The sequence below is a fragment of the Falco naumanni genome, chromosome 6 (genome assembly GCF_017639655.2).
Source record: "Falco naumanni isolate bFalNau1 chromosome 6, bFalNau1.pat, whole genome shotgun sequence".
Taxonomy (NCBI): Eukaryota; Metazoa; Chordata; class Aves; order Falconiformes; family Falconidae; genus Falco; species Falco naumanni.
The window spans coordinates 73,461,757-73,489,707 of record NC_054059.1 but is presented as its reverse complement, the minus strand read 5'-3'; the positions used below and the strand labels follow the sequence as shown (position 1 = coordinate 73,489,707).

The 27,951-nt window shown below is 54.0% G+C and overlaps 2 protein-coding genes across 4 annotated transcripts; one reads left to right on the top strand and one right to left on the bottom strand.

Moving 5' to 3' along the window:
* The first annotated feature begins 623 nt into the window (after nt 1-623).
* Nucleotides 624-16,129, top strand: FDFT1 (farnesyl-diphosphate farnesyltransferase 1). 2 transcript variants are annotated; one of them, XM_040597767.1, is made up of 8 exons: nt 624-800; nt 2,229-2,326; nt 7,246-7,429; nt 9,954-10,082; nt 10,557-10,748; nt 11,794-11,970; nt 12,241-12,393; nt 13,621-16,129. In XM_040597767.1, exons 1-8 carry the CDS (start codon nt 684-686, stop codon nt 13,840-13,842), a joined length of 1,272 nt encoding a protein of 423 aa, XP_040453701.1. In that variant the 5' UTR covers nt 624-683; the 3' UTR covers nt 13,843-16,129. The 2 variants fall into 2 exon arrangements, with proteins under 2 accessions (XP_040453701.1, XP_040453703.1); XM_040597769.1 differs by lacking the exons at nt 624-800; nt 2,229-2,326 and adding an exon at nt 2,411-2,946.
* Nucleotides 15,952-27,951, bottom strand: CTSB (cathepsin B). 2 transcript variants are annotated; one of them, XM_040597770.1, is made up of 10 exons: nt 27,866-27,951; nt 22,063-22,214; nt 21,428-21,513; nt 20,901-21,015; nt 20,530-20,648; nt 19,744-19,829; nt 18,892-19,038; nt 18,070-18,186; nt 17,395-17,523; nt 15,952-17,300 (listed from the first exon to the last, which is right to left on the bottom strand). In XM_040597770.1, exons 2-10 carry the CDS (start codon nt 22,186-22,188, stop codon nt 17,203-17,205), a joined length of 1,023 nt encoding a protein of 340 aa, XP_040453704.1. In that variant the 5' UTR covers nt 22,189-22,214; nt 27,866-27,951; the 3' UTR covers nt 15,952-17,202. The 2 variants fall into 2 exon arrangements, with proteins under 2 accessions (XP_040453704.1, XP_040453705.1); XM_040597771.1 differs by lacking the exon at nt 27,866-27,951 and adding an exon at nt 25,931-25,976.

The window sequence follows — 27,951 nt, the reverse complement described above, 5'->3', positions numbered from 1 at the left end:
GAGTGTTAGCAAAGGCCTGGGAATGAAGCATGGTCTTTCCAGTGCCTTTCAAAAACAACTCACAGAGCAGCCCAGAAGCTGAACCTCACAGCTTGAGGGAATGAGACGGCAGCTGGGTGTCTGAAGGGGGGTGTGGGTGCAGGGAGCTGCTTGGAGGCCTCAGGTCCTGGCTCGAAGCAGTGGAGGGTGACCCCACAGAAGTACCGGGGGGAGAACGATGAGACCTGACGTAAATCAAAGGAATAAATAAAAGCCCTGCCTCAGGTGGGGAGTGGCAGGGCCGGGCTGCCTCAGGGGCAGTGCGGGGCCGCCTCAGCGGGGCGGGGCAGGTGTTGTGTCTCCCCGCGCCGGGCCTCAGTGAGAGAGTAGGCCGGGCTCCGTGGCGGCCGGGCCGCGCGTGGCCCGCCCGGATCCTCCCGCCGCCGCCGCGTGTGGAGCCGCTGCCCAATCACCGCCGGCCGGCCGGCGTCACACCAGCTCCGCCGCCTTTCTATTGGCTGGCGCTCCCCTGGTGCGAGCGCGTCTCGGCCAATGGATGCCCCGCCGGCCCACCGAGCGATGGGACGAGCGGGTTGATTGGCGGAGGGGCGGGGCGGAGGCGGCACCACCCGGCTCTCGTTAAGCACCGGGCGGGGTGGAGTGGGGGGGGGCGGCAGGCGCAGGACGGCGGCGGCGGGGGGGGGATGAGCGCGGCCCCCATGGAGCTGCTGAGGAAATGGCTGGGCCACCCCGAGGACATCTACAACCTCCTGCGGTTCAAGATGGGCGGCTACCGTGCCATCATGCCGCGGATCGACCCGGTGAGCAGGCTGGGATACGGGGCCGGGCGGGGGATGCGCTTCGCTATCTCCGCCGATGCCCAGAGCGGGGGAGGAGGGGGTTGGCATCTTGCTGCGCGCCTGCGGCGTTGCCATAGGTGAGCGTTGCAGGGCCGCGCACCGGCTGGGCTGTGTGCGCCTTGCACGGGCTCGGTGCATCCCATGCGTTGCACCGACCTGGCGGGCATCGCACCGGCTTCGGGTTTCCCGGGTGTTGCTCGGGGCCGGTACCCTGCGTGCATTGCACGGGCTTGGTGCTTTGCACTGGCCCCAGGTTTCCCACGCGTTGCACAGGACCAGTGCTTTACGCTGATGCAGTTCGCAGCGTGCATTGCGCCGGCTCCAGGCGTTGCAGGATCCCGCTGTCACCGGCTCCGAGCGGTGCATCATCGTGATGCTTCCCGTGCATGGCACTGACGCAGGGTATTGCACGGCCCGGGCGTTTTGCACCGGTGTCGCGCATCCCACGTATTGCACGGCCCGGGCGCTTCGCCTGCATTGCACCGTTTCCGTGCGGTTGCACGGCCTGGGTGCTTCGCACCGGCTTTATGCTTACGTCTTCATTGCACGGCCTCAAGTATCACACCAACCCGGTGCCTCGCACCGGCTTCAGGTTGTCGGTGCATTGCTTGGGGCCGGAACCCTGCGTGCATCGCACCAGCCCCGAGTGATGCAGCGGTCCGGTGCTTTGCATGCATTGCACGGCCCGGGTGCTTTGGACCGGCTTCAGGTTTTCCATGCATCGCTCAGAGCCGGTACCCTACGTGCATCGCACCGGCCCCGAGTAACTCGGGGGCCCGGTGCTTTGCTTGCATCGCAGCGGTCCCGTGCATTGCACGGCCGGGGTGCTTCGCAGCGGCTTGATGCTTCCAGTACCTTGCACGACTCCGGACACCGCACCAGCTTCATTCAGTGCTTTGCTCTTTCCATGCATTGCTCGGGGCTGGTACTATGTGTGCATGGCAGCGGCCCCGAGCGCTGCAGGGGCGCGGTGTTTTGCATGCATCGCACCGGCTCCGTGCTTTGCACCGGCTTCAGACTGTCGGTGCGTTGTTCGGAGCCGGTGCCCTGCGTGCATCGCACCGGCTCCGTGCCCCGCAGGGCCGCGGCGCTCGGCCGGGGCGGGCACCGAGTGGGTTAAGGGGGCGGGCAGGCTGGGGGGCGGGGGGGGGCGGAGCGGCCGCAGCCCCCCGCCGCCGCGCCCCCATGGCGGCTAGCTCCAAAGCCGTGGCCCTCCTCAAGCGGACTCTGGCCCTGTCACCGCCGCGGGGTCCCCCCCGGGCGCTGGGGCGGCTGCGGGGCGGCGGGCGGCGGGCGCAGCTGCAGCGCGGTGCCCCCGCGCCCGCCCCGGCCCCGCCGCTGCCCGCCGCCCGCCTCCAGCCGTCCCCCGGCTCCCCGCTCTGCCCGCAGGACTCGCTGGGATGTGGCCTCCGCACCTGCTACCGCTACCTCAACCAGACCAGCCGCAGCTTCGCCGCCGTCATCCAGGCCCTGGACGGAGAGTTGCGGTGAGCGGGAGGTGGGGGGTGGCTGGGAGGGGGCGGGTGCAGTGTCCCCCCCCCCCCCACTGGGGTTCCCCGGGAGGTGGTGGCTGCAAGGCCCCCCCTGACACCATGGCTCCCCGGGAGGTGGTGGGTGCAAAGCCCCCCCCCCGGCGCTGGGGCTCCCCGGGAAGTGGTGGGTGCAAGGCCCCCCTTGCACAGGGTCTCCCCGGCAGAGCCAGCCGGGCGGTGGTCTGTGCAGTTTCCCCCTATGCCATGTTCCTTCAGCTGAGCTGCTGGAAACGCTTCCCCTTCCACCCCTGTGCAAGCAGATCACCGGGGTCCAGGGCTGAGCTGGCCGGGAGAGCCGCCATCCAGCCCCACCCCCTGCAGCTGGACGTGGGGTTTCCCACGTCCCAGCTGGCTGTCACGCATGATTCCCCCCCACACCCCCCAGCTGGGTTCCTGGGCCCAGCAGGCCTGGGGACGGGCACCAGCAGGCCTGGGGACGGGCACCAGCAGACGGTTTAAACTCGTTGCTTGGCCGTGTGCTGTTCATGACACCCTGGGAATGTGTCCCAGCGGTGCCAAGGCTGGCGCCGGCCTTCAGGCTGGCTGGAGGGACGTGGCTGTGCCAGCGGGAGGAGGTGAGCAAAAACCCTGGGGCTAACCGAGGGTCTGCACGCTGCCTGGAAGCAGCTGCCTCAAAATCTATGTGGGCACGGGGTGGGGGACGGATGGACGGACTTGCTGCACACTCATTTTTTTGCCATACAAATTTTGCTGACCCATGCAGGAAAGTTTCGGCTGGTCATAATTATTGCTGTCGTACCAGAGGACGCAAAGCTCAGCTGGCCTGTGGCCTCATGCATATGTGTGTGTGTACATATATATATATATATATATAAAATTATATATATAATTATATATATAATTATATAAAAATTCCTTATATTCACACAGTAGTAACTGATTTCAGTGTGTAGATCTCTCAAATTAATCCCAGAATGGGTTAATCATCAAAATCATGGGTTTGTATAAATTGTACTGAATGTGTCTAATGCTGCGGTTGCAACTCTGCCGAGCAGTTGCAGGCGCCAGCCTGAACACTGGGTTATTTTTTTGGGTTTCTGAGCCCAAATTTGGCATTTCGGATGGTGCCCCAGAGTTGTCCATTGATTGTGAAATGGTGTCTGCAGCCTGTTTTGACAGGAAAGGCAAAGGAATTCAGGATTTTGGCTGGGGCTGAGTGGAAAGGTACAAGTGGGGCCAAGAATTAAACTTTTTTTTCCCATGCTCGGTATATTACATAATGTAGAAATTAAGAAAAAAAAAAAAGAGCCAACCAATAAACCACCTTGAAACCTGTTAGCAGTGTCGGTATGTGGTGTGCTTGCCTTGATCATCCTGCAGTTAATCTTTCTCGTCTGTCTTTTCTGTTCTTTAATTCTTGAATTGCGGCTTGCTGGGATCAGGAAGGCTCCCTCCCCTCAGGGCGCAGAAGCTTCTGCGTGGCATCCTGAAAATGCTGTTGCCAGATCTTTGCAACCTATGGCTGTGTGAGGGCTGCTGCTGAACTGCAGCTGGCTCTGTAGTGGAGCAGAAGGAACTAATTTTCAAAGTGTAGTAGCTCTGCTGAAGAGTTCAGGGACAAAAGAGGGAAATGCAAAATAGGCAGAATGTAGAAACAGGCAGAGCAGCAAGCTTACCGAAGGAATTGATTTTGCTGGATTGTGTCAAAGAAGTGCTTTTGTTGATGTTATCTCCGTTAGGGGGTTAAACTGAACCTCTCTGGTTATGGACTGCTTAATATTTGCCTCTGTGCTTGCTGGTTGAAGGAGCTGGTGGTAGGATTCAACACTAAAACAACCGTGTCATGCTGAGAAATGCAGCACTGCCTGGGGTCTGCTTCCAAGCACGCTGTCCTGTGCTACAGCCCAGTCCCCTGCCCTGCTGCAGCTTTGTTTGCAACTTCTGTAGAGTGAAATCTCCTTGTTTGAAGGCTGGGGAAGCGTGAAGCTCTTGCTCCCTGGTTCACATCCCTACTCTGGGGAGAGTTTCCATGCATCCCCCAAGGACTGTAGGAAAACAGAGAACTTCTGGATGAGCGCTTGGAGCGGTGCTTCCTGCACCAGGATATTTATTGGTAGTTGAGCTAAAATGTTTCGTTCCTTCTTGCTTATGTTTTTTGGCCCCATAAACCGTGTGTTTTGCTGGCGAGAGCCCTGCCCAGCCCATTGCTCCATGATTAGGGTGTTTTCTTAGACGGTGGGAGGCTCAAAACTGCAGCTTCATCAGCAGCTGAGCCAACATCCTAGCTGGTGGTGGTGGAGAGGAGTGGTGAGCCAGCATCCTAGCTCAGGGTGGTGGAGTGATGAGCCGACATCGTTGTTCGTGGTGGTGGAGAGGAGGAAGGGGATGCTCCTGCCTTCCCCTGCTGCCAGCCCCAGGGTCCTGCCTGTCCCTGGGACCCTTTGGGATCCATTCCTGTAGGTTCCGCTGCTTTGTGGGGCTGGCAGAGGGTGAATGGTGGCAAGGAGAAGGGAGACCTCCTCCCTTGGGAAGGGGGAGCTGTGCCTGGGACAGGGCTGGAGCTTGAGCCCTGAGATGAAACCAGGCTTGCCCTTCGGAAGTGAGTGCTTCCATTGTATAAAGTGGAGGTACTGCCAGAGGGTCCTCTTGCCAGCTTTGCTGCATGAGTTTTCTGGTGAAGACTGGCTTTGGTTGGCCCCTGCCATCCCCATGGATCTCAAGTTGGAGCCCGCTGGGAGCATGGTGCCTGGGAACCCTGCAGAGAAATGGGGAGCTGCAGGCAGACCACGTTCACTATGTAGTTGTTTTTATTTCATGTTTCATAGAATCATAGAATGGTTTGGGTTGCAAGGGGCCCTTAAAGGCCAGGCCCCCTGCAATAAGCAGGGACATCTTCAACTAGATCAGGTTTCTCAGAGCCCTGTCTAGCCTGACCATGAATGTTTCTGGGGATGGGGCATCTACCACCTCTTCGGGCAACCTGTGCCACCGTCTCGCCACCCTCACTGTAAAAAATTTCTTCCTTTGATTTGCCAAAGCACCACAGAGCTAAGCTCAGTGTATGATGCAAACTAGGGATGCAGTTAAAGTTTGGATGCAGAAGTGGGGTTAAATAAGTATTTTAATTATGCTGGGCTCTGGACTTGTTGCTAGCTCTTCCCTTGGGACAGTGTCAATGTGAGACATGCTTCTGAGATGGCATTTCAGGTTCTGCTCCACCTTTCTTGGTTGCTGCCGGTGGAAGTTGCTACTGAGAGGGGAGCAGGGAGTCCTGGGCACTTGCATCGTGTCAGATAAACCTTTGCAACCCAGTTGAAATGGAAAAAACTCAGTCTTGTGAAGGAACAGGAGGGCATGAGAGAGCTGCTTGTGAGCACTTAGATGTGTGGTTTGGTGGATGTGTTAAATACCCTTCAGTTAAGCTAAAAATGCAAAATTTAACAGTATTGGCCCTAAGAACCAGTCAGTTTTCCCTGGCAACTTAATCAGCGCTTGCATGTTGTCATCTTGGGAGAGCAACACTTTTGCCTAGCGATTAGCATTTAAGCAGTCCAAGCTGTTCTTCATTTGTTAAACAATTAATAAATGCATCATCCTGTTGACGTATCACTGCTTATCATTGCATTATAACTGCATTATCAATGCTAATCATTTAGCACTTCGGGATTGTTTTGTGTAAATCCTGGAGCTGGAGCCAGTATTTCTTGCCATCAGGACCGTTCTTGCTCCACGTGCAGAAATACAGAGCCTGGGTGGGGAAGGCAGGGGTCGTAGGGCCAGGGAGTGGCTCTCCAGCAGCTTCCCACTGGGGTGCTGGGACACCTGGGCTGACTCCAGTGTCTTGTGCACGGAGATAGAAATTACGGGGTGGTTTTGGCTCTAAGCTGTGAGTCTTAATGTTCCTGTTGCACAGTGAGGCACCCCCTTACACCCCCCTCCCACCAAACAGGATGAAAGTGTGCTGGGTGCAGAGTATGGGAAACGCTAGGAAAAGCACACCTGCGTTTTTTCCCCTTCCCTGTTTTGTATTTGCTTTTTCCGATGAACTGACCTCAGGCTCTGTCCTCTGGGTCCTGGCGAGCGCTGGCTTTGCTTGCGTGGTTGAATCTTGCTTGCGGGGTTGGACCTGGCAGTGACCTGTCCTGCCCGGGGAGACCTTACAGGCCTGTCCCTTCCCCAGTACGCATCTTAGCCGAAAGCCATGCCATAGTTCTCCACATGAAGGAAAAAACCTGGGTTTTCTAACCCAGCTCAGGCATGCCACAGCTTTTGCAGCGGTCAGCCCATAGAGAATGTGTGCCGAGGCACCTCTGTTGCTCAGAGTGGAGGTTCAAGGAGATGATGAGCAATGTAGGTAGGTGGGAAGTGCTGCTCTTGGTGCTTTCCATCCCTAACCTGCTTCTGTGACCCTGGGATTCTGAGCAGCGTGCTTCTAATTCATTTGTGTTCCTGCACTGTGGGGGACAGCCACTGTCCCCAGGTGAGGGCTGGGGAAGCTGGCACCCTCATTGCAGGGAACTTGGACAAGATGACCTTTAATGATCCCTTCCCATGCAAACCATTCTGTGATTTGATGGAGGAGGGATTATTGCATGTGGGCATCCCTTGACCAAAGCTGGTTTCCAAACTAGGAGACGCTAGGGTACAACAGTGGGAGCCGGGAAGGTGTCCACATCACTGCGTTCTCTTCTGCTCAATGACTGAAGTATTTTATCACTTGAAGTGTGAAAGTGAGTTGTGCTGGAAGTGCTCACATCCTCCAAAGGCACCAATGACCTGGCAGTGCCAGTGTGTGCCATGTTGAGCATGGAGTGTGTCTGCCAAAGGCTGTGCGGTTCATCTTGGCTGTTTGTCCTGCCTAATAGGCAATCCTGAGTAAGGGATTTTTGTTTTTTCTTCCTCCCCACTCCCAGACATGCCGTCTGTATATTCTACCTAGTTCTCCGTGCCCTGGACACTATAGAGGATGATATGAGCATCAGCTTAGATATAAAGGTCCCGATGCTGCATGAGTTTCACTCCTATCTTTATCAACCAGAGTGGAAATACATGGAGAGCAAGGAGAAGGACCGGCAGGTGCTGGAAGACTTCCCAACGGTAAGGCATCCATCTTCTTGTTTCAGCTGCCTTGTGTCACCTTTGTGTGCATGGTTGTCTTTCCATGTTACACCTGCCTGTGCCTGCTGAGCTCGCTGAGTCCCTGGTGTGCCCATAGCTCTTTCAAAGAGCTCCATCACCTGCACGTGGGGCTGGATGCAGAGCTGGGGGGAGAAACCCAGACATCGTGCAACTCTCTGTATGAGCCAGAGATGATCTGTCTGTGGAAAGGTTCCAGCTCTAAAAAGTGGCTTTTTGCCTCCGCTGTTGGAAGAGTAGGTGACCGTCGCCTTGTGGACAGCGGTTTTGGATTTGTTGTCGAACACTGTGCATTGCCTGGGTTGGGTGTCCTGTGATCCCTAACAGGGTAGGGAGAGGAGGAAAGCTTGTCTGGCCATCTGGCTTGTGGATAGGCTAGCATTTGCAGTGGTCCTGCAGGATGTGCCCTAGAGCTACAGGAGTCTCTGTGCAGATCTTTAACATGCTTATGAGATATAAAGCTCCCCTGGGTGTTGGTAACAATATTGCCCAAAGTCTTCTTGCTCTAAGGGTCCATCTAAAAGGAAGCCACAGAGAGTCTGCATCTCCACTAGCAAGCTGAAGCAGTATCAGAGCCTGTTCTTTGACCTGGAGGCCGATTGAGAAAGTCTGGCCATGTCCAAGCCATTACACGCTCTCAGCGTGCTGAACAGCATGGTTGCATTGCAGACTGTCCTTGGGAAGTGTTTTCTGACCCACGTGACTTCCCAAGCACTGCCTGGGGATTGCTTGGGGTCAGAAGCACATCAGGGACCATGCTGCTCAGGGGGTAGCTGCAGGGGACTGAGTCCGTACTTGATATTTAAGCTACTGGTGCAGATGTAGCTGTAGGGCCTTGACTTTGTGCTGAAGGTGCTCAGGATGGCAGGCAGCAGAGCTGAAACGATGATGCTCATCCTCGGCTCCTGCCAGGTTTCAGCCCCAGCAGAAGCAGTGGGGTGGTGGAGCTTTGCTGCGCCGAGACGCAGCATCTCCCAGTGCCGTGTGAACCCACAGAATAGAAAGAGGAATCTGTCTGGCCGGTCACCCTAGAGGGGATGGACCATTAAGCCTCCAGCCCAGGGAGATGCTGTGGCTGGAAGGCAAGGCTGGGCTCTGCTGGGTGGGATACAGATGTCTGGTTTCGGTGAGGACCAAGGACCGGCCCTCGGTGAATGCTGGAGTTTTGCTGATGCTTGTGTTGATCAGTAATAACTGGGTTTATTATAAGTTCTGTTTAAGAGAAAGTATAATAATTAGTGAGGAGCATTTCGTTTCTGAGGAAGTTCTGTTTTGTTCAGCTTTTTAACATTTTAAATTTTTTGTACCCTTACCAGGCTTTCCCCAGCAGCAGGAATAGGGTGATTGTTTGGAAAACTGAGATGTATTGTAAATTTTGATGCTCAGCATTGGGATAACAGTGGCTGTGCCCTACCTAGGAGGGAGATGCGCTATAGGATGTGACTGAGTCAGAGGATTTTTGATGTATAATGATAGAGAGATAGCAGGTGTGTGAATGACTTGGTACTTTAGAAGAGTTTTTGAGAAGGTGTTTATGGCACTTAATTGTTCTCTCTTGGTTTGTATGTGTTATTCACTGGGGCAATCTGAGCTCATGTTCAGGTATGGTTTTAATAATATTTGGCAGAGGTATACTTGCAAGTCGTGCTTCTCTGGGTAGTGGATTGAAGCCATTGAGACAGAAGCAGAGTCGATATGCTTATGTTATAGACAGAGTGAGGCACAGGGCAAGGACGTGCCACCAGCTGTGGATAGAGTCAGGAGGAGAGCCTGGGTCTGCAGTGGTGCCTGAGCAGCAGTTGTTCAGACCGCTGTCCTTATCAGACACACATCCTGGGCTGGCTGCAGTTACCCACTGGTGGAGAATAAAGCTTAGTGCAATAAAATGTGGTGCTCCACAGTTCTGGGAAGGGGAGGGATGCACTTTTAAATTTCTTTTCACTGTGAAAAGGGATTGAGTCACTGCATGATGTTTTTGGACATGCAGAAGAAAGATTTCACGCTTTCTCTGTTGCTTGATGCCTTTCCAGTTGTGCAAAGAGTGTCCTGCAAAGCCAGAGCTGGAGAGGACTCAGGGGAACAGGACACCAGAAGCCTCCTTGGTCTTTTCCCATGGTTGAAATAATGGAGTGCTCTCACAAATTACAAAAAACCCCAACCCAGCTCTGTGTACCAAGCATAGCTAGTTTTGTCCTGTAGCTCCCAAACGATACTAGCCCAAGGCCACAGAGCCTTCCCAAAGATACTGCTGTGTCTGATCTCTTGCCAGAGACCATACATAGTGTTAGACTGAGAACACACTGAGCCTCTCCTGTAAGGGCCTTGAAACAACTCTGGTTGTTGGAGTTGTCCTAGATCTCCAGCCAAGGCAGCATAAGAGCCTGGTAAACAGTCTTTTTCTGATTTCTTAATAAATGTGGAGCTCTGCTGGTTTTTCCTGACTTTGTTTCCTCCCCCACCCGCTCCACGTTCATTTGTGCTGCAGATCTCCATGGAGTTCAGGAACCTGTCAAAGGTCTACCAGGATGTGATTTCAGATATTTGCCACAAGATGGGCATTGGGATGGCGGAGTTCTTGGAGAAGAAGGTGGATTCTCAGCATGAGTGGGATAAGGTAAGTCAGCCCAGACTGAACGTGAGTAGAGTCCGCCTTGTCTCTGGGGAAAGAGGAGATGGAGCATCCCTGTGGTCAGAGGGTTCAGTTGGGTGAGGGAGGCTGTGTGGGATTGGGAAGGCTTTAAGAGACTGCTGGCCCTGTGGCTAACAGGAGGACAGTGCAGATTGTGGTTGTTGCCTACCAGCACGTGTTTTGGGTCACCCATCATGTCCACTGTTCCCCCGTGGGCAGTTCATTCAGCTGCTGGAGGCAGAGTGGCAGCTTGGTGAGACATCCTTGGTAAGGTGTTTGCTGGCCATGGGAAAGCTGAGACATTCTAGGGAGGGCAATGAGAACTTGCAGAAAATGCACTGTCAATTACTTCTGAGCATCATTTTTTCAGAACTTGCTGTGGGAAATAGGCAGCATTTTGTAACAACTGTTCCTTTTATCTTGTTTTTTTCTGCCCCTTCCTTTCTCGGTGCCTCACAGTATTGTCACTACGTTGCTGGGCTGGTGGGGATTGGCCTTTCCCGTCTCTTCTCTGCATCAGAGCTAGAAGATCCTATCGTTGGGCAGGACACAGAGCTGGCAAACTCCATGGGCCTTTTCCTGCAGAAAACCAACATAATCCGTGACTATCTGGAGGACCAGCTGGAGGGAAGGGAGTTCTGGCCCAGAGAGGTGAGGGAAAGCACTGCCCTGGGGGGAGTGTTTCTGCTGTCCTTCTTTGGGAAATGCGCTAGGACTGAAGGTGCTGTTGTCGCTGCTCCAATACAGTGAGTTGCATCCTCTCATTAGAAGGGTTCCTGCTGGAATTCCCTTTGAAATCCTCAAAGCCAGGGTTTTTCCCACTGTTTGTTGGTGTCCCTTGACAGTCTTTCATATTCTGTCCAAGACCTATAATGGATGGAGCCAACCATCCATGCTTCCCAGGACACCTGCCTTGGGAATGCATTAAAGGGTGCGCAGCAGAACGGGCACAGCTAAAACTGCATTATCTCTCATGTCCCTATAGATCAAAGTTAATAGGAGAGACATGGTGGTCTGCTTTAATTTTACTGAAACCCTACAGTAAAGCTGTGCTGTGTGAGATCACTACTGTTGGCTGCACATCTTCTTGATAGTAACTTTTCTTCTAGTGACAGCCGGCTGAAAAGTTCCACATCTATCTACAGCTGTCTGGGTACAAATGTGGGGACAAGGTGATGTCTCCCCACACCACCAAGAATTTATTGAGCAGCTTTTCCTTTCCCCCTCTCTGTTAGGTTGTTAGGAATGAGGGAGAATAAGCCTGTGTGAGATGAGGGTACCTAGTTGGTTCCCAAAGGCAGGATTCAGCTCTGCCTGTGCCTGACAGATGTTTGTCTGCTCTTCTTCAGGCTCTCCAAGAATTTTTCTCTCCCTTTTCCACGTGGCTCACCTGTCTCAGAGTATTTCTTGACGTGAGCCCGATGTGTGACTCACCTTTTCCTTGCTGTAGCTAGAGAAGATGGGAGATGAGTTGCATCTTTCTTCTTTACAATCCCTTTGTATATACAAAGGCCACTGTCATATCGCTGCAGCCTGCCCTTCCTTCTTTTCTTTAGCCTAGTAAGCCTCAATCCTTCAAGGCTTTTGTGGCTCTCTGGCGGTTCTTGTTGCTCTCCCAGACCTCAGACTGTTAGTGATGTCTCTCTTAAGGCATGCATGTGCCCTCCAACATGTGAGTCGTTATCTTGATGTTTAGGTTTGGAGCAGATACGCAAAGAAGCTCTCAGATCTTGCCAAACCAGAGAACATTGATATGGCTGTCCAGTGTCTGAACGAGCTCATCACCAATGCCCTCCACCATGTCCCTGATGTCCTCACATACTTATCCCGCCTGAAAAACCAGAGTGTCTTCAACTTCTGTGCTATCCCCCAGGTGAGTTATATTTTTAAGTGGTTCTTCATTGTCTGCAGCCCAGCTGATGAGACACTGGAAGTGAAGGAGGTTATTTATCATGTTGGTATTAGCTGGTTTTACTCTTCATCTCTTCTATCTCTTCTTTCTGTCCTTGTACCTACAATTTCTGCTGCTGATGAGATTGTGGCTCCACTCCAGAATGTCTTGCCATTGATTTCACTAGGGCCAAGGTTACTCCTTTGACAAGCTCCCCACAGTGCGGCAACGGCTCTTCATGTTTCTCCTTAGGTGATGGCTATTGCCACGTTGGCTGCTTGCTATAACAACAAGCAGGTTTTCAGGGGTGTAGTGAAGATCCGGAAGGGACAAGCTGTCACTCTCATGATGGATGCCACAAACATACAAGCTGTCAAAGCCATCATGTACCAGTATGTGGAAGAGGTAAGTTGAACAGTTTGCTTTGCGTACTCTCTGGCTGGTCCCATCCTCATTACTGGTGTGGGATTGAGAAGACATGTAAATCTGTTAATCCTTTCCTAGGAATCCTAGGATTCAAGGAATGTTAGGATTCCCAGAATCCTAGTTGGTTCAGTGCTGGCACTGGTTTTGGCCTGGACCAGGCTGGGTGCTCAATGTGTTCCCTTGAATGTACCCTTGGTCTGTGCCTGTGTTGAGGGGTAGAGACTGAAGTCCTGCTGTCCTTCTGATGGAAGGACTTCAGTGGAAGGACTTCAGAAGGGAATCAGGGCTTCACCTGGGCTGGGCAGGCACAGAGGACCTTCCCCACAGCACACTTCTGAACAGGCGCCATCATCTCCCCATTCTGTGTCTGTAGTTGCAGCTGGCAGCATGATGTGGTGGTGGTTTCCTTGTGCTGTGTGGCCAACAGTAATAAGAGCAGCTCTTCACGGGTGGTTAAAGCGGTGGGACTCCCAGCTTCAGGGTACAGTGGAGGTTAAGACTTCATGTGGTGGAACAACTGGTGGATGGTTTCACGGGGGGTAAAAAAACCCAACCCCAAACTCAAATCCAGTGAGGGCTGTTAAATAAAAATACATTACTTCTGCACCAGGGAGACCCTTTAGTTATTAGAGCTCCCTTTGCGGGCTGGCCAACCCCATGGCAAGGGACAGTGACACACCTCAGCACCTTAGTCCAGAAGAGGCTCTCTGTGCACACTTCCTGAAGAACCGTGCAGACAAGTATCCCAAAAGCCATGGGGTTTGCAGACCACGAAGAGAAAACCCCAAAGACCATGGTGTTATGTGATGGAGGGTGGCAGTCACACCAGCTGCTGGTCACCACTGGGGTATCCTCACTGGTTTGAGGTGGGATGTAGCGCAGCGGCAGTGAGTGAGGGCTGGGGGCAAGAACCGCCGGCCCCAGCAGCACCACCTGTGGTTGAGGGATTGTGTCTGCGGTTGCGCGGTCCATCTGCCATCGCGGGGTGCCCTCAAGAGGCTGCTTGGCTTAGTGCAGCGCTCAAGGGAAGCAGGCCCTGGCCCCATCCAGGCATCCCTTGCAGCTGGTTCTTGCTCCATGGCAGTCCACCACTGAGGTTGCTCTTGAGGATGTGGTGGCCCTTAAGGCTTCCTCTTGCACCTGTTTGTCCTGTTTGTCCCCTTAACCTTGAGCAGGAACCATAACTACTCCTTCTTCCCTCCCCAGATCTACCAGAAGATCCCAAGCACTGACCCATCATCCAACAAGACACAGCAGGTCATCGCCTCCATCCGTGCCATGAGCTTGCCCGGCAGCCCCATGGCATCACGCCACCACTATTCCCCCATCTACCTGTCGTGCGCCATGCTTCTGGCCGCCCTGAGCTGGCAGTACCTGAGCACCATCTCCAAGGCCACCGAGGAGTACGTCCAGGCAGGCGAGAACTGATGGCCAGCGGGCGGGCGGGGGGAGAGATGGTTGGCAGATGGGCAGTGGAGGCAGGAGACTCCTCGCCCCCTGCCGCTGGGGATGGCCAGGCACCCGAGGTGCCGCAGGGCCTGGGCCAGTGATGAGGATGGGATGCTGGCGATGAGGATGGGATGCTGGCGATGAGGATGGGATGCTGGTGAGCTGCAGCCCCAGGGCAATGGTGTGGCATTGCCAGACTCCGCTCCTCACCACCCCTGCCATCTGCTTGGATCGTTACAAACACTAATCGGAGTCTTACTGTTTGGAGTTGATTTTTTTTTTCCCCTGTCCTGTTGGACAGTTTATGTGAATTTATTTTTTTTTTTGTTAGGATGGTTTTAAATAGAAACTCCAGTTGCCTCTTTTCTTGCTTGAGATTTGAGACACATTTCCAGCTCAGAGCTGAGCAAAACCTTCTGGGTTTTGCCTCCCTTTCTTAGGCAGCCTCTTCTTCATTGCCTCTGGTGCCTTCTCCACACTGGAAGGATTGCTGCTTCAGCCAGGAGAGGAACATGCTTCCTTATTCAGGGAAAAAGCTCTGGCCACCTTCTGGTCCTCAGCCCAGGCTGGCTGAGACATCCTGCAGCCTGGAAACAGGCAGAGGCAATCACATTTCTGTTGTGCTGAAGGAGGCTGCTAGGCTTGACACAAGCCCTTTTAACGTTCAGTTCATAGGAGGTGGGATGCTCTCTCTGACTTTAATGCACCCCCTGCTGAAAGCAGCCTGTTGCAGATCCCTGCCCTCCAGCACATGGCACCCTGTACTTGCAGAACTTCATGCTTTCAGGGCTGGGAGGTGATTAAAATGAGAAGGGCTGCAGCATGGCCCTGAGCTAATCACCCCGTACCCGACCCAGGGTCTGGGCTCTGCACCACTTCTTCAGCCCAAGGGGGTGGGTGGCCATGGCAGGGCAGCACCACTGCAGCAGCGCCAGGTGCCTCTGCAAGGCCAGGGGAGCAAGGGTTTGCACCGTGCTGTCCCTCACGTGGTGCTTCTTGGGGGGCCTTGGTGTGTTGGTCACCCTGAAAGGCAGCAGGGTGGGCTGGGAAGGCTTGAGCCACCGAGGGGGTGGCCAGGGCAGGTTTCCCTGGCCTACTTAGCTCCAGCTTGGGATGACACTTCGGGTTAGACTGACGTGTAAGCTGGAAGAGGTTTCTACTGTGCTAGACTTAACTTCAAGAGGAAACAACCGCAGTAAAGGGAAGTCCTGTTTTGCTGGGGTGGGTTTTTGTTTTCAGGGTCCCCACCCACCCCTCCTCCAATGGTGCTTTTGCCTTTGCGAAGGGAAGGTCAGCCCATCTCCTGGTACGGGGCAGAACCGTCTGCCAGGTGCAGTTTGGTGGCCTTTGCAAGGCAAAGCCCCTGCAGCCAGGCTGTTACTGGAAGGACCCCTACTCCACAAGTACCAATGTAGATAGTTTTAAGCTGTTGTTCAAAAGAAACTTGCGGTAGCTCTCTTTGTGCAGCTTCCTGTCTTGTTGAAATTAAAAGTTTTCTTTGGGGAAAAAAAAAAAGTGTTTGGTATGTTTAGTTTTTTGTTAGCTGTCATTTCTTTTACACCAGTAATTCCTCACTATGCCCCAAGGTACGAGCCCTCAGCTCAGATGAAATGCAGATGCGTCCTTGCTGCCACTCAGGGCATCACAGTAAAGCACTGCGTGCCAGGCCTAAAAGAATTGTAACCAGGGTGAGAAAGAGCTAAAGGTTGGTAAATAAATTTTTAATGCCCCTTGCACTGCAGGCAGCAGGAGTGGTGGCACAGCCGGGGGCTGCAGGTGCCTTGGTGCATCCGTCTCGCCACGCACCCTCCATGCCAATGTGCAGAGGTGCTGGGGGCAGTCCTGGCTGCACCCTCGCCCATGTCGAAGCACGTTCCCCTGACCAGTGGGCAATGCCCAGGGGCTGCTCAGGAGGCAGCACAAGCTGCAGGCAGTGGCTGCATCCATGCTGGCACCAGTACAGCCAGAGGGCAGGGCTGGGACTGACCACGCTGGCATGACAGAAGGGTCTCGCCTGGTTTCCACAATGCAGGGAACAGAATGGTTTGAGGGGGTCTAAAGTCAACCAATGGCCAGGAGACAAAGACATCGGAGAAATCATTTATTGGCACAGTTGTTCCAATCACATACACCACAGTTCTTGTCTCACTGGTGTCTGAGTAAGCAGAGGTAAGGGGCTATTTTAAAGTGCAAGGGAGAGCCTGCTTCACACATCTCAGGCATGTAGCCTCAGCTCAGCAATATACTTTGTGCTTTAAAATAATAATAAAAAAAAGCTCTTTTGCTATATTAGTGTTGACAAATCACGATTCCTCCTACATGGCTATTACATCTGCCCCCAGTAACAAAAATAAGGGGTTTTGTTCTTAATGCCTGTGGCTGAAGAAAAAAAAAGGTTCAATTGTGGGCAATTTAGAGATACCTCCAAGCATCTGCATGAGCTCCCTGCAGCGAACATGGGGAACATCCCTCATCTCTGGTCAGTGTTCAGCACCCGCAGTCCCAAAGCATCACACCAGTTTTGGGTGCAGCACCCCCACTGAGGTGTGACCTGCTGCACACCAACCTGCCCAGCCATGGCTGAAGGGTGGTTTGCTCTTTTCAGTGTGCTCCTAGATGCTTGCAAGACATTGGAGCCAAGGCTCATGGACCTCCAGCCAGGCCCTTCCCTAGGATCGATAACCCCAAACTACAGCAGGAAAAAAAAAACAACCCTAAACAAACAGCTGACGAACAAGTGGTTTAAAAAGCAGCCAAATGGATGGAGCAGAGCAAGCTATGCACAAAGGGCTTGTTGCAGGCAGGAAGGGGCCTTAACACAGCTCCAGGCAGAGCCAGCCCCTCATCAAGTTTGTCAGTATTTTGTCATTAATAGGTCTAAATTTAGCCAATTCAAGGCACACGCTAACATATCGGGCACTAACAGACCAACCCAGCCAGGGGTACGCAAATCACCCCCACTATAGTTTCCCAGCAGGGTCCATCTCCACTGCCCCACCACATCCCTAGTCCCAGCTAAACTACTGCTTCCTACCCTCCCAGTAACAGACCGGTCTGGAAAGGGTGCAGGCTAACCAACTGCCATGGTGCAAGAGGCCAGCAAGCCCTCCAGCAGTCCTTTGAGCATGGAATGCCCCACAGCTGCGACTCACCAGGAGCAGGGGGCTTGCAGGGAGCAGTTTCAACTCCAGCTCCGCCATACCATTAAAAAAAATAAAACATAAAAAGCTTTAATAAAGTAACCTCAACTACAGTCTCTTAGAAGAAAGGGGCTCTGCACCCAATCTGCTATCAGTTAAAAGCATCGGGGGCTCAGGATTATTTGTGGTTTGATCAAGGTTACATCTTCTTCCAGTATTGCTCCGTGCTGGGGATGCCAGCCACAATCTCAGACTCGATGCCACAGTGGTCCTCTCCTCGAAGGATTTTGAAGAAGCCTGGAAGCACAGCAAGAACAAAAATCAACCTCCCCATCGCACCAAGGAGAATGGGGAGGGGGTTCCCTCTGGCAGCCCCCAGGGGTACCCTCACCATTGTCTCCCCAGTCGGTGTTCCAGGAGTTGGCAGCCAGCCAGTATGGAGTACCATTGTCCACCCCCCAGCCCAGGATCCGGATTGCATGGCCTCCAACCTGCTCGCCAGACACGTGCTGGTAGACACCTGCAAGGCAACAAGTCAACACATCAACAGGCGCTGTGTCTCCACACTTCAGAGCGCTGACAGCTCATGAGATGTTTGATATCAAAACTCAGAGACCAGCCGAGAAGGTGGCTTTGGTTAAATGCGGACCCGAAGCTTAGTGTAGAGTCTGGAGGAAGGACTGATGCCAAGCATCAGCTCGGCATGCAGGACACCTAGAGACGCTCAGCAAGGGGCCCAAATACAGCACATACCAAGCAGTTCCAAACAGGGAATTAGGGTCCACACCAGGAGAGCCATCTGCCAGGAGTTTACCTACAATACCAGCTGCTGTTCTCAGCTGCAGTTCTGGGGGTTCCCCATCGGGGCTTCCTCCCTGAGCCAGTCCGGAGCAGAAACCAATGGATACAGGAGATGGTATCTCCCCACGTTCTTGCAACACCAGATACTCAAGCATGAACTTGAGGTCTCCTTTCAGACTTGAGTAGCAGGACAAGGGCCACAAAAGACAGACCTATGGATGAAGCAGGGAACGGGGCTCCCTACAGCCTCAGTGCTGATGCTCACCAGACTTGTACATCAGGAAGTCCTCGTAGACAATAAAGGCTCCTTCCACCGGGCCATTCTTGTAGATCTCAGCCATGATTTCCTTCTCACTGTGAGGGACACCATAAGATGTGATGCCTGGAGAGGAAAAAAGTCCCACCATTAATACGGCATTGTCAGGCCACATGGGTCTTGGGACTTGGAGAGACTGCTCAGCATGTCCGTGCAAGAGGCCTTCTCCACTTAAAGGTTAAATTCAAACTCTAAGGTTCCAGAGGCACTGACACAGACAGGCAGGAAAAGTGGGCTCCAACCATCCTCTTCCAGAGGAAATGATTTAACCTGAGTCCTATTCCGTACCCGCAGACCTACTTCAGACAGCTTCACTGGGTATTTTTCTCCTTACACACCCTCACTTCCAAAAAACCCCAAACTACTCAAGGCTAAGACAAATCTCCAAGAAGCAGCCAGGTTATCCTACATGTATAGGGCTGGCTACCACTAAGGAATAAGAAGGAGGTGACTTTGACAGCATAATCCCAGAGGGCTCAGCACCATGCCCTTCAACCCAGGCACATGCACCACGAGGACTCAAATCAGTTCCCGTCCCCGCCCCCCCCCCCAACTCAGCTGGGTCTCAGCAAATACAAACTGTGCATCTGCCAGGCTTATCTTTCCTCCAGGCTTATCTTTCCTCCAGGACCACCCATCCCGAGGGCACGAAAATAACCACCATAAACCAGTTTAGGATGAGGTCCAACTCTGCCAAGCCCACCAAGCTACCACTAGGAGCAGCTCTGGAGCTGCTGTGCACTGAGCGGTGTTGGAGGCCACCTCCCTTACCGTAGTGCTTGTCCTCCTTGTATGAGGGTGAGTAGCCTGGTTCGCAGTGCCGGCTGCACCTGGGGGTTTCTCCCCCCTCCCCAGTGCACGGCGGCCGGGAGCCGTTGACATGGTGCTCACAGGGTGGGATGGAGTAGGGACGGCAGCCTGTTGAGGACAGAGGCAGCATGAACTGGCTGTCCCCAAGCACCCCTGTCTATCAGCCATGCTGGAGGAAGTACCATAGAATGCTCCAAGAATGGGCACAACCTTTCTGACCCCAAAACCCCACATATCACGGGGTGCGAGCAAGAGCAGGTCCGTCACAGCCAGATGGCCAATCCTTGCATTGGCAATGAGTTTCCTTCTGGACCTGCTTCCTGCCATCTCCCCTCTTGACAAGGTGATGGAAAAGATGAAAACATGAACCAACTTATGGCCACGCTAGGAGGAAGCAGAGGTTTCCAGTCTAGAAGTTGCTTTTTGATGGGGAAACACGCCAGGAAGACTCCTGCCCTCATCCAAAGTGTATTGAACTGGTCCGAAACCACCACCAACAAAATATTCACAGCCCGATTCATTCCTGCTATGGAAGCAGGTGCCTTGTGGGGTTGTTAAGTCAGTCTACTGTGCTCCCTTCCTGGATGGGTCTCCTGACTCTAGGTGGTCTTCAGGGCCCTTGTCCTAAAGGGGTGACCAAAAGGAGCCATGGGGACAGGAGCAGCCAGCTGGGATAGCAGAAGTGTTTGAGCAGAGATCTGAAGGAAGGAGCAGCCACAAGGATGCAGACCAGAAGAGAAGCACCCTGAAGGACATGAAGCTGTAACAGAGATGCTCCTCTTTGCTTTCATAAGGGTATTGACCAGGACTTACCCACATGGGAATCATAGAGACCCCCAGACACGAGGCCCCTCTCTGTCCAGTACCTCCATGCACCAGAGGGGTAACCACCATTGCACCTGAAGAAAGAAGCAGCAGTTCCAGCTCCAGCCTTCCCCCCTTTTGGGAGAAGAGGGGAAACGGAGCCATCATGGGATGGCTGAAGGGAAGCGTTCAGCATGTTGAACCTTTTTAAGCCTGTCCCTGCCTTCCCCAGGATTTCTAGGCCTCAGACATCAAAGCCTCAGGGCAAGAAGGAGCTAAGAGCATCCATGCCTCCACATCCCAAAGCAGTGGTGCTTCACCAGGTCCCTGGTCAGCCTCTGCCACCAGAGGCAGCAAAAGCCACACAACTTGGAGACACACACCCCCCTACGCCCCCACCCCCCACCCCCATCCGCTCTCAACAACTGCAAAAGCCACAGGCAAAATTTGGCTTGTGCCTGAAAACCAAGGCATTGGGGCTATTAAAAGATCCTTCCTTTGGCTTAGGCTGCCGGCGACTCTGCATGGGAAAGCATCGTTATCTGCTTGCCCTCCATCCACCAGCCATCATCATCCACTGCTGCTGGGGCAAGACGTGGCCCTCAGGGACTTTCAGTCCACGCAGACAACTTTCTGTTCCCACCTAACCCCAGCAACTACAGCATAAACCACTGGTGGGGCTTCCTGTTCATTAGGGAGACTAGGAAAATGGGGCTGAAATGGTCAGCATCTTCAGGTTGTGGCCCCACTCCTCCCACCCACCTTTTAAGCGCACAAGAACCCAGAGCAGCTCACCCCATGCCGCACTCGAAGCCGCAGCATGACAGCAAGTCCTCCGCTGAGACCTCCACGCTCACCTTGGCGTTTGTGTGAACGCAGATTCTGTCTGAAATTGCTTCGACAGCACCAAAAGCCTGCAGGCAGCCCCAAAAACCCAAGGGAAGACCATTAGAGCCAGCCACGGGAGAGAAACCAGGCAAACTTCTGGCAATGAGTGCAGCAAGCACAAGCCTGGCTGGGAGAAGCCCACCCAGAAGAAGCTCAGACACTGCAGGACTTCCCGTGCCCCACCACCCCATTTATGTAATTCAGTCGCAAACTCAACAGCATGTTTTTGGTCCAGCAAACTCTGCACTGGCAGGACCTTAAGCCACCCATGCTCTTACCCAGCAAGAACCACAAGAGCCTTGGTCTCTTATCTCGTTGATGGTAGGACAGTTAGGCCACTGCGTCCGGGAGTCAAAGTTATCAGGCAGCTCCATATCTGCGGCAAAATCTACCCTGCAAGCGAGAACACAGAAGTCCAGTTATAGGAACACCAGAGTAACAGGACTGGGTGCACAAGGCTCTCCAACCTCCTCTGAAGGTGATCTGGAGGATAAGGGCTCTTGTTTGCTTACTGAAGTAGAATAAATACTTCAAGTCCTCAAACCAGGTCAGCAGCTCTACCAATGTTTTAAGTTTCAAGGAGTACAAATTACATTATTGCTCAAGTATCTGGCATGACAGAGGATGGATGTTCCCCCCCCACATGCATCTGTGCTTAATTCCATGCAAGATGTCCAACAAGCTGCACCCAGGGGAACCCTGCTCACATCTCCTCTGCCAGGTGAGATCCTCACCCACTCCAGACACACCAGGAGCATCCACACAAACTTTCACAGGGCCTTCGTCTCCTTCTCCTGGCACTCACCTCTCAGGGAGCTTGGGCCCGCCCAGGAAGGTGCCGCAGAGCTTCTTCACGTAGCTCATGTCAGTGTTGCGGAAGTTGTGCCCTGCCTGGGAAGAGACACAGAGAAATAGGACATGACTCTTCACAGCCACCAAGTGCAATGCTGGGACCAGCTCCAGATCTCCCTCAAATCCAACCAGTGCCTGACCCTTGCTATAAAACCCAGGGGCCAAAGGCCAAGCTACCTGCAGACACAGAACACCTCCCTTTCCAGGATCAGTGCATCATGACCCATAATCTATGGTCCAGCTCTAGGCTTTGGTCACAGCAGCCTGGCCAAGGAGGGTTTGGCCAGTCACCAATACAGCTTGACACGTGCTGCTTGTTTCCAGCCTTCCACAGAGTCTTCTCCTCTTAGCATTGCTCCTACTCTTCAAATTCATCAGTGCTCTGCTCCAAAGAGGAGAAGCTCCACAGGTACTGCCACCACAAGAATCCCTGACAGCACCAACTCACCTGGGACAAGGCTGGTTTGAATGCAACCACTGTGGTGAGACTCCCAAATCTTGGCTCTTGAGTCCCACAGAGAGACTGTTGAGCGATGCATCCCAGAAAAAAAACCCCACAAACCCACCACAAAAAAACCCGGGACTTACCTTCCAAGTGGTATTGAGCTTGTTTATGTGGTTGACCAGGTCGTTGGAGAGAGGAGGGTAGTAAGGAATGCTGCGAGCATTGGCGAAGGCCACCAGGGCACACAGGATGGACACGGACGGCCACATTTTGGCTACAGAACAGGACACTCCACCTGCAGCCAGATATGGGCATCATTGGAAACCTTCCCAAGGCAGGCTCAGACTGCGAGCAAGGGCTTGGCAGAAGGACCGTCACAGTAACACGTGGGATGACAAACCACGTAGCTGCACGCAGTCTCTCCCAATCCCGATTTACTCCAAAGGTCAGGAGAGACACAGTACAGGACTCATAAACCCCCTCCTCCAGCTCAGAAGAAATCAGACAAGGCAACCCTCTTTCTTTACCACTGCAGGATTAGTAGCTGCAGGAAAATACCTTTTGAAGCAGATCCAAGGGATTTGGAGGGTATTAAAAGCTATGTTTACTTCCACAAAAACGGAGAATAAGGACTAGGACAAAGAATAAGTGACACCCCACCTCCATGGCAAATGGCCGGCAGGACTGCAGGCCCGGGGACCGGCTAGCCCCTGTGCCCTAGTGCAGTCCTCTTCCCTTTGAAGGGATCATTCTAAACCACATTTTTGGACTTTATGGCCTCATTTTGGCCAGCCCATTGCCCTGGGGACCTGACTGGGGTCACAACCCTGGGGTAGGGACCCCCCCTGCCCACGCTGAGTGGGGTCTGCATGCACCGGGAGCTGCCCACAGCTGCTGCTTGCACTCCCCTCCCACGGGGGCTTTTCACGGCAGAGGCTCTGAAGCCACATCCCTTCGCACAGGGCACCAGGAAAGTCCCATTCTGTGGAACAGAAACACAGGAGAAATCCAGGAGCACCTCAAGGGTGGCCCACAGCCTCTGGAATGCATCACCCAGCCCAGAGATCCTTGAATTTAACCCCCAATGCCAGCAGCCGCTGCTTCCTCCTCGCCCCCACGCCTGACTCAGATGCACAGCAAGGCCACCAGCTGCTTGATCTCTGCAAACACACCAGGGCACCCTCCTCCTCCTGAAAAGCCCCCCAGCTCCCCTTCCACCACTGCCACGTCCATCCTGATGAGCGACCCAAGACCTCAGATACTCCACTACAGCCTGGACAGCAGAGATATTCAGGCTTTAATTCCTACTCATCTGAGCGAGCGGAACGTGTCATCGCCTCTGCAAGCCTGGGCTTAAACCCTTCTGGGCAAATACGCCCCAGCAGCCGGGCAGGCAGCTCTTGCCAGCAGCTCCTCATCCTTGTGGCACCAGAGCTTACCGAGCTGCCGCAGGGGATGGGGAGACACACACGCATCTCCATGCAGCCTGCCTCCACCCACTCGCAGCCAAGTTTAGCCTTTACAGAGAAGAAAACCCAGCAGGAGTGTCCTACTTTCTGCCAGCGACAAGCCCAGGCAGCTGCAGCTAACTGTATAAAGGGTTTTTTCCTTTCCCCCTCCTCCTTCCACCATTTATTTATTTCTCCCCCCACTCTGCGCTTTCAGCAGGATGCTCAGCCCAAAAGCCAGTTGAGTTTCAGCAGCACATGGGTCCTCCTACCCCTAAATCTCACCTCTTCAAAAGGGTTTCATATGTATTTGCATACGTGGAAGCTTCTCGTGGATAAGGGACTCGCTAGCATTGCTGGTGTCCCCACCATGCTCCACTGCTTATGCAGCAGGAAGCAGGTTACACTCAGAAAAACAAATATATATTTCTAAGGCTACTGTGATTTTTTACCTTGTGCCCCTTCAACATGGCCACAGAAGCCTGCAGGTGGCCAGCCTGTGCTGAAGCACCTTGTCTAATGAAAAATCTTAGAAAAACCCGAAACACCAACAAAACAAAAGTCACAAACAAACAAAAAACCTGAAAAACTTCTGTACTCCCTGCAGGCAATTTCCTACTTTCTGTAGCACAGAAGGGAGGCATTTTTGAGGCCTGAAGCCACCTGATACACTTTTGTTTTCAGCAGGATGCTTGTTAATTCGCTGACATGCTGAACCCCATGCTGCAAAGCCTCCTGCATCACACTGCTGCTTGTGCCAAGCTCTTGATGGACGGACACAGGAGATCTCACAGCTTCAGGTTACCAGGACCACACCAGCTGCAGACTGCAAGCTCCGGGCAACCCGAGACCAACATGAAAAAAGATATGAGGAGGTTTCCCCTCCAACAGGTGCTCGCCTTTTAAGCTCTGCTGCACGGCATCTGTGCCACGCCATGGCTGGCTGCCAGCAGACCCAGCAGAAATAGAGACCTCACCCAGCACAACTCAAACACCCGGGGAGCCAGTCGGGTTTTCCAGCTAACGAGCCTCTTGCCAAGTCTCCTACAGGCACGAAGCCTCCCCACGGGCCACGGGAGAGCTGGGGTGGTTCAGCCTGGAGAACAGAAGGCTCTGGGGAGACCTTATTGCAGCCTTTCGTTACCTAAAGGGGGCTTGTAAAAAAAATGGGGATGGATTTTTTAGTAGGGCCTGTAGTGATTGGACAAGGGGGAATGGTCTTCAACTGGAAGAGGGGCGATACAGACTAGATATAAGGAAAAAATTCCTGATGATGAGGGTGGTGAGACACTGGCAGAGGTTGCCCAGAGAGGCGGTAGATGCCCCGTCCCTGGGACCACTCAAGGCCAAGTTGGACGGGGCTCTGAGCAATCTCGTCTACTTGAAGATGTCCCTGCAGGGGGGTTGGACTAGACTGGCCTTTAACCTTCCATCCCAAACCTTTCTGTGATTCTGTGAAGTCTCCTGTGGCCACAGCGTCTCAGCGGGGAGCTGATGCTCTCAGCTGGATGGCACAGAGCTTCCCAAGATCTGGGTGGAGAAGGAAGGGGAAATCCTTCATCTCATATGATTTCTTCCTCCCTACCCACCCACACCCCCAGCTTGAGCAAGCCCCCCGTGTACTGTAAATCTATCTGTAGAGAACGTAGGCATGGGACTCACAGGTCAACGTCCACCGACAGCAAGTCACATGCAGCCAGAGATACAGCAGCCCCAGAGGCAATGCAGCAAGTTAAGATAAAACTGCTGGTTTCCACCATCACCCCCTTTTCCCCACAGATACTAGCAGCAAGACACTTCCTATGTCAGTGTTATCACATGTGTGTTTCCCCCACCACCACTATCTCCTCCACACACACCTTCCCCTCCCCACACCCACAGCTGTTTTAAATGTCACCAAAAGAGCAGCACCAAAACCAAACTTGCGTAACACCTGCTGCATCCGACAGAGATCTGCTCTTCTTTCCGCACAGTGAACAGGCCAGGGGAGTTTCTCCAGCACCCCCAGGAGAACCCTTCCCTTTGCACCCCCCATGACTCTGGAGGTCCCTTGCAGCTTCAGCATGACCCTGGCAAAGGCTGTTGTCATGGGTCACATCCCACTACAGCTTAGTAGCTTGGAAACAGAAGCAAAGCATGGCTGTCAGACTTTAAGACACTGCAGCTTTGCCCCAGTGAATTCTCCAGATGGCAGGAGGATGCTTGAGGCTTGCAAAGAGCCCGCCCAAGCTGCTGCACCTCCTACTGGGCTGCAGACCTGGGAGCTGAAAACAAGTTCCCTGCCCCCTGCTTTGGGATGCAAAGTAGCTGGGGTAATGCAATTTCTTGAAGGATGAGCAAGAAGGAACTGCAGAAAGCTGCTATCTATCCATCAGTACAGCTGACCCTGGGCAAGACTGGCAATTCAGCCGGCTTGGTTGCTTAAAAAGAGGACATTTGGGCCACTTGAGTGCAGCCCTTGAGCCCCCCCCCCCACCTCCAGCCAGTGAAGAGGAAGCACTGAGACCGCAGACCCTCCAACACGAGCTGCTCAGAGCAGCTGCAGCGTGCAAGAGAGGAGCACCTGAAGCGAGATGGCCGTGGCTGGTGCTGCACCACCCACCCGCACTCCCTCTTCACTGCAGCTCTGCCTGCAGGGACACAGGGAGGAGGGAAGGTGACATCACCCAGATGCCTTCTCCATCCCTCCTGACGAAGAGATCTTGGACTCAGCGGCAGTTCCCTGCCTGCTTTCCCAGGGATGGAGCTCCAACTATTTGGACCACATTATGCCGGGGATCAGCAGGGCCCCACAGCCTCCTCCCAGCCAGCACCCAAGGGAGATGCAGAGTGCCGGCAACACCAAAACCCTCTGTGGTTCACCGCTGCGAAGTCCCACCACAAAGACTTTCTTCACATCACCCAGAAATCAAAGCTCACAACATCCATTTAGCTGGGCATTTCTTTGCACAGTCAAAACCAGCCAACCCAACCCCCAAACAGGCTAGTCAAAGCCCAGCTCACATGACTCAGTTCAGGCAGGTCAGGCCATGAGATAAGTCACAGCCCTGAAGCACCTCAGCTCCTCCAGTGTCTGGGCCAAACCCCTCCAGGCACAGACAGAGGCACCCCCACACCCTTTTCCAAGGCTTTAAGGATGATCACGGCTGTCCCCACCCCCACAGCTACAACACCCCCACCCCTGCAGGGTCAGAGGTACTCAGCAAAGCTCAAGTCATGTGTCCTCCTTCAGCAAGCAGCCCTTTACCGAAACCCAGCTTTGTCCTTTGTTCTGGCTGCCAGTATTTGTGCGTGACTCTAAGCCACAATAAAGCAAGCCTACAAACAACACCATCCAGCTCAGCTGGCTACGCTGCCAGGTTAGCTTGGGCACACCAAACTCATGGCCTGGTGACTTCATTACAGCTATTGCTGCATTATCAAAGCTTGATTTTTTTTGTCTTAAAAGACGAAAAAGCATGAGTCACTCTGCCCCATACCCATTCCTTTCCAGGAAAGCCGAATCGCTAGCAGATTAGGTATCTGACAAAATAAATACATCCTGAGGCAAGTTGTGGTGCTCGCATCTACAGCTTACGTTCACAGAAAGCGCAAGATTCCTCCCAAATGGAGCTGCACTTAATTTTTTTTTTCTTCCTCTCTCTCCTCCTTACAGGCCCATCCATAAACCTGAGTCTTGCACAAGCCCTCAGCTGCTGTAGCAGACACCCCGCACCCCCAACTTTGCAACCTGGGGGTAAACACAAGAAGGAGGCGATCTTTGCTGCATCCTCCCTGCAGCGCAGCCTGGGCCGATCCACGGCGTGCCAGATGGGTGCAAGGCAGCGCTCACCTAGCGCCGTCTCCAAGCTGTGGTCCTGCTGCCAGACCCAAGCTCTCGGCCGCACATCACGGGATGTTCCCAGAAGCACTTCAGTGGGTGCCAAACCGGCCTCCTTTGCGTCAGGGCTGGGGCTGAGGTTTGGTTGTTTTTTTTTTTTCCCTATCTTCATCACAAAAACAAGAGTCCCTCCCTCCTCCGACATTTTTACACGGTTTGCTGGTTTTGAGGCGCACTGAGGGTTAATGGCATTTTCCCTGCAACAAACCTCACCCCTGAGCTGCAGAGCATCCCTCCTGGATCCGCCACGGCCAAAAATACCCTGAAACGCCGCTGGAAAACTGGGGAGACGCTGCTGCCCCCCCCAAGGGCCGCTCCGCAACATCCCCCGGGCGCGGGGCTCGCCCCGCTCCGCTGCTCCCCGCCCCACGGAGGCAGTGGATGGGGATACCCCATCCCTGCCCCCCCCCGCCTGTCCCCCGCGCGGCGCGGCATCCCTACCCCTTACCTGCCCCCGCCGCAGCGCCCGCACCCGCGCCCCGCCGCGCGCCTTATGCCCGGCCCGGCTCGGCCCCCGCCGGGTCCCCCCGCCCCCCCCCGGGCCCCCCCCGCCGGGTCCCCCCGCCCCCCCCGGGCCCCCCCCCGCCGGGTCCCCCCGCGCCCCCCGCCGGGTCTCACCGCCCCGCACGGCGCCGCGCTCCCTCGGCGGCCGCGGAAGGGGCAGCTCCCGGCGGCTGAGTCACCCCGGCCCGCCCCCAGCGTGA